Source organism: Micromys minutus (genome assembly GCF_963924665.1).
Source record: "Micromys minutus genome assembly, chromosome: 1".
Classification (NCBI taxonomy): Eukaryota; Metazoa; Chordata; class Mammalia; order Rodentia; family Muridae; genus Micromys; species Micromys minutus.
The window spans coordinates 218,046,801-218,058,847 of record NC_137969.1 but is presented as its reverse complement, the minus strand read 5'-3'; the positions used below and the strand labels follow the sequence as shown (position 1 = coordinate 218,058,847).

At 34.8% G+C, this 12,047-nt stretch overlaps 1 protein-coding gene across 1 annotated transcript in view; it reads left to right on the top strand.

Annotated features, from left to right (window-relative positions):
- The window catches only part of LOC308416554 (protein SIX6OS1), a gene marked incomplete at its 3' end in the record, with an annotated part of 34,582 nt that overhangs the window by 13,036 nt on the left and 9,499 nt on the right, over positions 1-12,047 (top strand). The window contains exons 10-14 of the mRNA XM_080911591.1: positions 638-714; positions 4,794-4,879; positions 5,056-5,102; positions 8,598-8,659; positions 11,065-11,240. Of these exons, the coding sequence (XP_080767717.1) occupies positions 638-714; positions 4,794-4,879; positions 5,056-5,102; positions 8,598-8,659; positions 11,065-11,240 (448 nt within the window). The remainder of the gene's footprint in view (positions 1-637; positions 715-4,793; positions 4,880-5,055; positions 5,103-8,597; positions 8,660-11,064; positions 11,241-12,047) is intronic.

The window sequence follows — 12,047 nt, the reverse complement described above, 5'->3', positions numbered from 1 at the left end:
TACCACCTTTTCCATTTTTGAACAAATCAATTTTGTAATGGTTTAAAGAAGTATTCTAGCCTGGTAGTAAAAACACAAGATGAGGATGACTAGCTCTGTATTATGTTTATAGTGCTGGTTATTGAAATGTTTCAATCACATTTCATTCAAGAGTCTGCAGATTAATCACATTGAATACTTTGACTATATTGTTTTAATTCTCTCCCCGGATTGCCTGTGGGTTGTGTGGCAGCCTCCCTGTGGGCTCAGGCGGGAGAGTGCTTTGAGGCTATTTTGGGAGCTCAGCTGTCTGCTGGCAATTTTTTCATTAATATTACTACTGTTTTTTTAGTAATCAATTTTAAGAGAGTAGTTTGTTGCTTGGTCATCTTGCTATTTCACATTCATGATTATGTAATAACTAGTGTACAGTAGTGAACTAAAATGTTTGAAATGTTTCATATTTTAAGTCAAATACTCTTATAAATTTGACTTTTTTAAAGTATAAATTGTGATCAAATGGTTGGAGAATGAGGGGTGGAGCTGGATTTACAGCTCAGTGGGAGAGTGTGAACTTAGCATATATATGAGGCAGTGAGGTTGAGATCTTGTTTGGTTTTGTCTTTGGAATTAATTTGAAATAATACATTCAATCTAGATAAAAAAGAAACAAGTTCAGCTAACCAGCCAAAGTTTGTTAGAAGTGATTTGAGACAAAAAGAAAATGATCCACAGGTATGTATTTCTGTTTTCAATAGCATAAGTAGCTTGCTTAAATGAGATGATACATATAGATAGGTAGGGCACAACAAGGTATGTATGTGTGTGTCTGTATTCATGCATATTAAATTAGCCACTACTATTAATTACCTCAGAGTCTAAAACATTGAAGAGTTTCAATGTGGACAGGTGGTGGTGGCACATGCCTTTAATCCTAGAACTTGGAAGGCAGACACAGTTGTGAGTTCAGGGCCAGCCCTTGTCTATAGTATTAGTTCCAGGACAGCCAGCCAGAGTTGCAAAAAGAAACCCTCTCTGGAAAAGGAAAAGAAAAAAGAAATAAAGAAGAAAAGCAGGGGGAAAAAGCGTCAATATGGCATTCAGTATAAACTTCCCCTTTGTGGCTAAATACCATATAAAATATTTTTTAAATGCCAAGCCTGGTAGTTAGTTTACCAAAACTTTTGAGAAGTATTTGCTAAACCAGTTATTAATTACAGGACCAATTCCACAGACTGTACCTATAGCACTGTTTCATAGGGATTTCTGGCACTTAAAAATACCAGAAACAATTTATAAAGAAAAAAGTGACTCCCACAACAATATGGATTATTGCTATTGTTCTTTGTTGACTCCCAGAACTTGACCCTACCGCTCAAGATATTACATTTTTTCCAACATGGAACTTGACGAAATTGATGTGGGATCTGACCTAGAAGTCTTCCCACTGAAGACTGGTTCTCTTAGTATTCAGAGATACTATTAGAACTGCTAAGAAAGAAAAGCAATTAATAGTCATTCCTTACTGCAAAGCCTATGAGCCCCAGTGATGGAGTTGTTATCACTCTGTTTTATTCCCTAGAGACAGAGTCTTCCACTGAACCTAAAGCTTGATATTTCTGGAACCTGCCCATCACCCCTGCCTCTCATGGACAACTTTTATGTGGGTACTGGGAATTCAAATTCAGGTTCTTATGCTTACCCAACAAGTGCACTTACTAGCAGCCTTTTCCTTAGCCCTTAAAAAAAAAAAAAAAAAAAAAAAAAACTCTATCTCTGTCTCTTGCTCTACCCAGTCTCTCTCTCTCTGTCTCTCTCTCTGTCTCTCTCTCGCTCTCTCTGTCTCTCTGTCTCTCTCTCTCTCTCTCTCTATATATATATATATGTATATATACGTACATATATTTTTATCTATCTATATCTATAGGTATCTATTTAGATATCCATCTATACATCTATATCTGTATGTCTATTATACATATATGTATATATATGTGTGTGTGTGTGTATATATATTAGGCTGCTAAGGAAAAAGAAATTCACATTCTTCCAAATTTTTGGGGTTATAGAAGAAATCAAAATAGAATTTATAAAATTAAAAAAAATACCGTAAACTTTGTATTATGTGGACAAACTGATTTTCAGAGCAAAATATATATTTAAAAGCAAACATTGGAGAGTGAAAATTAGTGCTGGAGAGATGGCTCAGTGGTTAAGAGCACTGACTGCTCTTCCAGAGGTACTGAGTTCAAATCCCAGCAACCACATGGTGGCTCACAACCATCTGTGATGAGATCTGATGCCCTCTTCTGTTGTGTCTGAAGACAGCTACAGTGTACTCACATACATAAAATAAAGAAATAAATACTTTTTTAAAAAGTGAAAATTATAAATTATTAAATATTTCTACTTAAAAATTGAAAAATAAATTTACACAATAGATACTAGTAAACAGAAAGCAAAAATTAGTGATATTAAAAGGTTGGGTTGATGAATCTGATCAAAAGCTAACATACCTTAAATATCAATAAAATTTCAACAATTCAAATAACCCTTCTCCGCTGGAGCAAAAGAGACAAAAGATGAGTAAGTGTTCATCTTCCAGATAAATAGAAGATCATTCTAAATGTGGAAGATAACTTTTTTAGAATATTGAAAGAATACCATATAAGACCTTTAAAAATAACTGTGGGGTAAGAAGGATATAGATGCCTCCTCAGAGGCTCTGCCAGAGCCACACTGATACAGAGGAGGATGCTTGCAGCTAACCATCAGACTGAACATGAGGACCCCAATGAAGGAGCTAGAGATAGGACTGGAGGAGCTGAAAGGGTCTGCAACCCCATGGGAAGAACAAAATGACCAATTATCCAAATCCACCACAGCTCTCAGGGACTAAAACAACCAATGAGTTTGCATGGAAAGACCGGTGGCCTGAGGTACATATGCAGCAGAGGATAGCATTTTCTGACATCAATGGAAGGAGAGGCCTTTGGTCAAGTGAAGGCTCATCTTCTCAGTGTAGGGAAACACCAAGGTGCTGAGGTGGGAAAGGGTGGTTGGGAGAGGGAGCACCTTCCTGGAGGCAATGGGAGGGGGAGGGGGAATGGGATTGTGGGAAAGGGATATCATCTGAAATATAAATGCAGAAATTTCCAATTAAAAAATTTGGGGGAAGGAAAAAATACAAATGGCAAAGAAAGAGAGACAATTTAAATTATAAATAAACTGACAAATCAAAGAAAAAACATAAGCATATAGTTTTCTCTCTCTAACAGCTTTTGCTATATTTCTTCCTTAGTCTTCTCCCATCATACATACCTAGATTCAGAGTCTCAGGTGAAGTTCATCAAAGTTTTTGGGATCACATCAAGACCCTCAGCCTTGGTGCTACTGACTGTTTTTGTTTTTTAAAGACAGGTTTTTTCTGTTCATCCCTAGCTGTCCTGAAACTTGCTCTGTAGATGAGGTTGGTCTCAAACTTAGATCTGCCTGCCTCTGCCTCCCAAGTGCTGGGACTAAAGGCATGCAGCTCCGTGCCCTGCTGCTATTGATATTTTTGACTAGATAAATTCTTTGTTGTAGGTAGAGGCCAGAAGCATCTTACTTATAAGTTAATGACAATCAAAAATATCTGCATACATTCTTAGATGTTTTCTGACAGCAAGATTGTCTTCAGATGAGGACCACTGTTTTAAATAAAACTCTTTAAACAATTTCAAAATACAAAAAAAGGGAGACTATTTGAAGAATTATCACAGCAAACCTGTTAGATAGCAAAGACAAGAATAGGAAAAAATACTTATGCAATCAGTTTTAAGAATGATCATAGCTGTAAAAATCCCAAATAATTGGCAAAGTAAATTTAGTAGACTAACATTAATAGCATAATAATTATCAACACCTCTGAGACATGCAATGGACTTTTAAAAGTCTGTTAATATGATTCATTACATTTACCAATTAGTAAAACATTTTAGCATTCAACCCCTTGGAACTGGAGTTACAGACTATGATCTGTCATGTGGGTACATGTGCCACCAAGTACATCCTGGTAATTAAACCCAGGTTATTCTTAACTGCTGAACAGTTTTCCAGCTGTGTGTATGTGTGTGATATTTGCTGTGAGTGGTGTGTGCCTTGACATGCATGGAGATCAGAGGTTGGCCTTTAGGAATGAGTTCTGCCTTCCACCCTGTGGGTGGGTTCCAGGGATCAAATTCAGTGTCTTTATCGCTGAGCCATCTCTGTGGCCTCCAAGAAAAAAATTTAAAGAACCAAATACTGCCAGCTGTTGAAAATCATTCACCTTTTTCTTAAAAAGTGAAATATATTTCTTTGAGGCATTCTTCTACATAATTTTACTACAAAATTTGCTGTTTCAAAGTGTAAGTTCAATGATTTTTAGTGTACAGGTTGCAGAACTGTCAATTCCAGGGTATTTGCATCACTTCATTTATTTTTGAAAAATAACAGAATCAGGTCATTAATAAAGAAAATGTTAATACTCATTTGATTAGTGAATATAGATAAGTTAAAAATTTTAAAGTTTACCTTAAATGAAAAATTACTACTACAAATAGTTACCATACTTATCAAAACCATCAAATTATATAAGAATCCTAAACCTTTTTGCTTCTCAGTATAGTTGCCTTTATGTTTTCTTTATAGATATTTCAGTTAGTGTGTGTAGTTGTAGTTATTGATAATGATGGTGATTATGGGAATGAAATGATAATATAATTAGAGATCTCAGTGTGGCTATGATACATGTCATTATTTTATAATATCAATCTAATGTTTAATTTTTTCAGATATTTAATAACTCTGGTCTGGATAGTAATTCAAAATCTTCACATGTTCCAGCTGTTAAAAGTTCACAAGGTTTTACGCAGTTCAGGTAATTTTTAAAATTTAAAAAACGCCAAAGTGTTGGAATATATGTCAGTGCTAGTGTATTTGTCTGCTTTCAGTTTCTAGCATTGCCTCCCTCAAAGAATAGAAACATTTTCGTCTCTGAGGTAATTTGTAAATATTGACTCTGAAGTAATAAAAATTATATTTGTTGCATTTTAGATTGAATCAACCAAATTACAATCAATGGATTGAAAAAGAAACTACAGGTATTACTGTTTATATTTTTTCTAAATAATAAATTATATCAGTTTTATGCTAAATAAATTATTTGGATGTTTCAAACTCACTAATGAAAGTATATATGTGGTTTAATAATATATTTTTATCAGAAAATGAGAAATACATTTTCTTATAGAAAATTTGGGAAGCAAAGAAAAAATATAAAGGAAACAAAATGTAACTAACCAGACATAACTGAAATAATTCAGTCTGTTGTATAGTCTCTTAATTTTTTAATACATGTGTAAATTTTGTTTTCTGTCACCCATTTGAATTATACAATATATGTAATTTAATTCCATTTCCTAATTTGACTATATACAGTCATTACAAATAAAAATGATGAGGCTACTTTTTATATTATTAACTTTATTTACAGTGGCTATATAGTATTCCATTGAACAAATATAGTAGATTTCAGCTATTTTCTTACATTTAATATCTTTTTTGTTTCCATTTTTGAAAGTGTATATAATGTTTTTATATTTTCTTATATTAATTTTTGCTGCCTTGACTATTTTCTTTAACTGAACATCATAGAAAAGTCATAGGATATATGTATGAGCTTATTTTCACAAGATCAGCAAAATGTTGCAACTGTGGCAAACAATGGGACATACTTCTCTATTTATATGTGGATATGTATGCATGGATGTGTAGTTACATAAGCACACACACATGTATATCATACACAGATATATATTGGTAACTTATTAATGAGTCACATTATACCCTGTATCATGCTATATGAAAGCCATCACCTTTTGACTTTTTGAAGTATTGCAGCGAATCACTTAGAAACCATACAATTTTGTAAATTGGAGCTGGAAAGATGGCTCAATGGTTAAGAGTACATTAGCTCTTCAGAGAACTCAAGTTCAATTTGCAGTACCCACAATGACAACTTAACAACCATTTTTAATTCAACTTCCAGGGGACCAGCTATTCTCTCTGTCTTCCTCAGACTTGCACATATATGGCACACACTCACATAGATACATATACATAAATAAAAACATATCTGTAAAATATTTGTAGCTATATACATTTTTTAGAATAGTTACAGTCTATCAGCCTATTTTCCTCCCTTCTCATATATGGATCAACTCAAACAACATGTGTATTCTATACAGCTGAATACTCTCTTTGCTTTCTTCTAAGAGGGAAAAATACCTTTCCTGTTTATGTGTCTACTCCATTATGCTTATAATCCTCTTAATAAACTAAGCTGATTGTATTAAGCAAGGATGAATAGCTAATCTCTTAAGAACAATGCACCTTTGACATAGAGATGTTCGGAAATGCATATAACTGGCATAGTCCTACTTGTGCTGAGCATGTGTAGTGACTCTTCATGCTCTTCATGTAATTATTTTAGAGAAAAACCAAAGACTTTCAACAATCTCTAAATCTAAAAGTTGAGGAAATTAGTATGTGATAAAAAATAACAGGTGTGATTTAATGCAAGAGGCAAAGTATACGAAGCTTTCAGGTAATAGATGCATGACTTCAAGAGAAGCATTTTAAAAATTTTTTTAAAAGATTTATTTTATTTACCTTATGATTTCTTTTTAGTTATGTATTGTGCGTGTGTGTCAGAGTGTGGGTATGTGAACAATAGTGCAGGTGCTAACAGAGACCAGAAGAAGGATTGGATCACCTAGAGCTAGAGTTAAAGCCAATTGTGAGCTGCCTCGAATGTATGCTGGAAACCAACTTCATGTCCTCTGCAAGAGTAATAGCTGCATATGTAGCAGATGATGGCTTTATCTGGCATCAGTGGGAGGAGAGGCCCTTGGAATTGTGAAGGCTTGATGCCCCAGTATAGTGGAATGCCAGGGGGGTGAGGAGTGGGGGTTGAGGAGGAGCACCCTCATAGAAGCAGGGGGGAGGGGGGATGGAATAGAGGATTTGCAGAGTGAAAACCAGGAAGGGGATAACACTTGAAATGTAAATAAATAGAATAACCAATAAAAATTTAAAAAAGAGTAATAGTCATTCTTAACCCATTGAGTCATCTCTTCAGCTCCCAAGGTAAAGATTTCTTAAACAAGAGTTAAAAGCCCAATTAATAAAAACTGATGATTGGCTATATTAAAATAAAACATTGTTTATCTAAAGATACAATAAAAAGGCTGTTGAGATAACTTGGAGGTTAAGAACACTTATTCTTGCAGAGGATCTGGGTTTGGTTCCCAATACCTACAGGGCCACTAATAACCACCTTTAACTCCAGTTTCAGAATATCTAACATCCCTTCCTGGACTCTCTGTGCACTGCACACATTAAGTGGACAGACATACATGCAGGCAAGACACTTAGAATATTTCAGAATAGAGGTGTGGCAGGTAGCCTAGTAAGTAAAACACTAGGTGTGTGAGTGTGAGGACCTCAGTTCAGATCTCTAAAACTTACATAAAGCTAGGCACAGTAGTGTATGTGTGATTTTAGAGGTGCCATAGTGAGATGGACGGTGGTGACAGGACAATCCCTGGAAATTTGTAGGTCCCCTAGCCTGGCATAGGTAGCTGCAAACAAGATAAAATGTAGGGCACTATGACTGACTTCCACATGTCTACACACACACTCACACACACATGAATATGCACACATACATACATGACAAGATGAATAATTTAAAACTTGAAAAGTAAAAATATGTGAACTAACATTTCAAAAGAAACTTTTTTTGCAGATAAACATGAAATTATGCTTAGCAAATTATGAACGTGTAAAGCTACAGTAAGATACTCTTACACATCTACCAGACTAGCAAATCTAAAATGTCTACCAGTATTAATATTTACTTGAGAGTTTTGATCAATAGGGGCCCTTACAAGCTAGTGATATAAACTGTAATTAAAAATAATAAATAATATATATTAGCATTAATAAATAGTATTGTGATACAGTGGTATAATGAATCCACCTTAACCTAGAGCTAATTTTTCTAGATTTATTTTTACAATGGTTAGCTATCTCAGAAAAAATTAGTACAGCCATTTTAGAAAAGTTTGACACCTGATATTGGGAGACACCCATACCCTGTGTCTCAATATTCCACCTTAGATACATACCTAGAGAAATAGAAGTAAATATGGAATACATGATAAAAAAACATCATTACATTGTTTCCAGTGCCCATCTGATAAAACATTCTAGGGAACTGTGATCACTCAGGTCAGGATAGGGATTACCTTTGAAGATCTGGGAAACGGTAACTTTTGGAGTGTTCAAGATGCTTCTTCACCTGGGTGATGGTTGCATGAATGTCCTTGGTTAAACTGTTAACTATTGTATATATAACTATTATATCTTGTGCTCATACATGTATGTATTGGGTAAAACCGTATGAACTTGGCATTTTTATAAATAGATATTTACAAAATATTTGTACAGTTGAAGCAAATTATTTAATTTCATAATGAGATCACACGAATGAAATACATTAATAAATTTATTAAATCTTATGTAACAAATAGATGCTGAATGTGGAGATAAAGAGACAGTAAGACAACTAAGAGAATCAAAATGTAGTACACAGGTAAGTCAAATGTTAGATGTTTTAATTTCTAAGCAGAGCATCCTAATTTGAATGCTCAGTGTTCATTGAAATTTTAGATTTATTACAATGAAGATTACTTATGTAAGATGTTATTAGCTTGAAACTCAGGTTATAGAAAGTTAGAAATATTTTTTCAGATTAAAAAAAACTAAAAAGTTTATATGAACAAATGTCAACAGTTGTCATTCATAAGTGATGATACATATTAAGATAAAAACCAACACATAATTGAAGAAAATAAATTTGTTTGGCAAGATTAATGATTTGTTATGGCAGTTCAAGACCAGTGGATAGGAACGTTTCTTGATAATAGTTCTGTATAGTGGAAAGCTTTAATGATAACGGATGCAAATGAGCTACCAGGGGTTAAAATAAAATGAGAAGTGACTAAGTAGTGTTATACTATAAAGGAATTACAGGCAGTGAGTACATTATAATTCCTTCACACAGACTCAATTGTTTCTGTAATAGGATTTGGTATAATCATACGTGATAAACCCCCCCCCCTCTCACTCTGTGTGTGTGTGTGAGTGTTTATGTGTGGTATGTGTGTTATGTGTTTAGAAATAAGATAAAGTAAAAGTTAGTATTCAGGTTATTAATCTTTAGAAATAAACTAGTATAAAAATTACAATGACAAAAAAAAATTAAAGACAAAGTAGGCAATTATGTGTTACTATTTATCTTAAACACAGTTACCTGAAATAAGTTGCGAAGAAAGATTTATTGTCTGAGAGTTCTTAGTTGGTCCCATTGTTTGGGTCAGAAGTAACACACATCATTAAAAAAAAAAGCTCATAATAGAGTCAAACACCTCTGTAGGTTAGATTTTTTTAAAAGCCTACTTTATTTAGGGTTCTTTTTTTTTTCTTTTTGGAGTATGAAGCTTTATTTTATTTTACTTATTTTTTAATTAATTAATTAATTAGATTTATACTTCAGATTTTATTCCACTCTGATCCACCATCCAACTGTTCTATATCCCATACCTTCTCACTGACGCCCCTGTCTCCACACTGATGTCCCTACCCCACCAGACCTCTAAACTCCCTGGGGTTTCCAGTCTCTTGAGGGTTAAATGCATCTTTTCTGACTGAACCAAGACCTCTGCTGTATACGTGTTGGGGGCCTCATATCAGCTGGTGTATGCTTCCTGGTTGGTGATCCAGTGCCTGAGAGATCTCAGGGGTCCAGGCGAATTGAGACTGCTGGTCCTCTCACAGGGTCGCCCTCCTCCTCAGCCTCCAACTTTCCCCTAATTTAACCACAGGGGTCAGCAGCTTCTGTCCATTGGTTGGGTGCAGATATCTGCATCTGACTCTCTCAGCAGCTTGTTGGGTCTTTCAGAAGGCAGTCATGATAGGTCCCTTTTTGTGAGTGGTCCATAGCCTCAGTGAGACTGTTCTTAATGCTGTAGTCTCCCTTCTAGCACATTGACCAACTGTAGAGAAGAAAAATGGTTACTGGGACAAGGGGTTGTGGACCTGTTTAGAAGTAGTTCTTTGAGGAGATTCCACCACTCATTATCAGGATGCCAGTAGTCCAGTCCAATAGCAAACACCAAATACAAATCAGTAGTGGTGGCACAAGTCAGCAGAAACAAGCAATACCATGAGTTCTTTGGTGCATTTCTCTCTACAAAGTCATGACAAGCAAAAGCCAGTGAGGACCAGCAAAGTGTTACAAGACATAACAATGTAAGAGCATCTACTCAAGCCTGTTGGGTTCCATTTATACTCTAAACATCAGGAGCCCTCTCAAGAGTCTGCTTCAGCAAAACATCCTCTCACAAGACAGCTTCCAGAAAAGAATCATGACACAACTGAGTTTCCAAAGAAACTAGAAATTTCTACTTCATACCTCATCTATGGCCAGGAATTTTTTTAAAAAAAGAGATCCTACAGTCTCTTTCAGAGCATGCTACCTACCATGATTTAAAGGACTCTCATACACAACCTCCTAAAATTTTACTACCTCCTAGTAATGACAAGCTGGGGATTAAGCCTGTAACACAGACCCAGATTATAGCATAAAGCAACAAACAAAATTGCTTAACTTCCTTTTTAAGGAGTTAGCAGAGTATACCGTGAAATTTTTAAAAGAAAACCACTCCTAAATATTTTCCTTCAATTTCAGTATTTTTGGTTACCATTTGCTTTTTCATGTAGTGTTAAGTGAAATGGAGCTGGGAATAAGAGAAGAATTTAGTTATTAAATAACTACTTTTCTATATCTTTGAACATATTATCACTTTACCAGTTCTGATGTTACTTCTCTGTGAAGTGATAACAGAATAATGTGGTACATTCTACCTTATGCAGTATTTGTGTGTTCTTTTAAGTAACAGTCAATGTTAAAATTTTTTTGTTGCTTTCCATTTCCAGGCCCTATACATAGAACACTTTGGAAAGTCAATAGAAAATAATAATGTTGAAGAGGAAAGAGCTGAGGATTTTCCACAAACTCCTGAAACTCCTTCATTTCTGAGAACTCCTGAAGCTCTGAAGACACCTGAGTCTGTGGAGAAAATGCAGCTCCCTAAAAGCCCCTTCTTTGAAATGTATGATTTTTATTAATAATTTTAATTTATTTATTTGTATTTTGGGTTATGTAACTAATTTATAGTAATAATTACTTAAGACTCCCTGTTTTTTGTCCGTTTGTTTGTTTGTCCTTTTGATGGTTGTGGTTTGTTGTTAAAGTGAAGATGGTGGAGGTTTAAGATTCTACAAAGGATAGGAGATGTGGAGAAATTAATGTCAAGTCAAGAACTACTGTCACATAGTTAAAGACTACTGAAGGAGTAATGTTGCAGTGGTCAGTTTCCACATGTGTAGTATCTGAAGCAAGGGCTCCCATTTTCTTTTTCTTTTGTCTTTTTTGTTAAAGATTTATTTATTTACTTCATGTATGTGAGTACACTGTAGCTGTCTTCAGACACACCAGAAGAGGGCATCAGATCTCATTATAGATGGTTGTGAGCCACCATGTGGTTGCTGGGATTTGAATTCAGGACCTCTGGAAGAGCAGTCGGTGAGGGCTCTTAACCAATGAGCCATCTCTCCAGCCCCAGGTTCCCATTGTCTTAAGAATAAGTGTCTCCAGTATGAATATAAATATTGAAAAACACTGATTTTTGTGTTGTAGCCAAACTGCATTTAATCTTTTGGTTCCATTCAGTCTATTCTTTAACACTGAATCCTAAATTCTCCTAAGACATAAATCAGATTTTGCTTCATCAGGTATCTCTCGTCTGTGTTCTACTCCTGTAATTTTAAATTGCTAGCAAAATTTTATGTTTGAATGTCATGCATTTGACTCAAGAAGAAAGTATTCAAAATAGAATTTATCATCAAATCCTAAAATT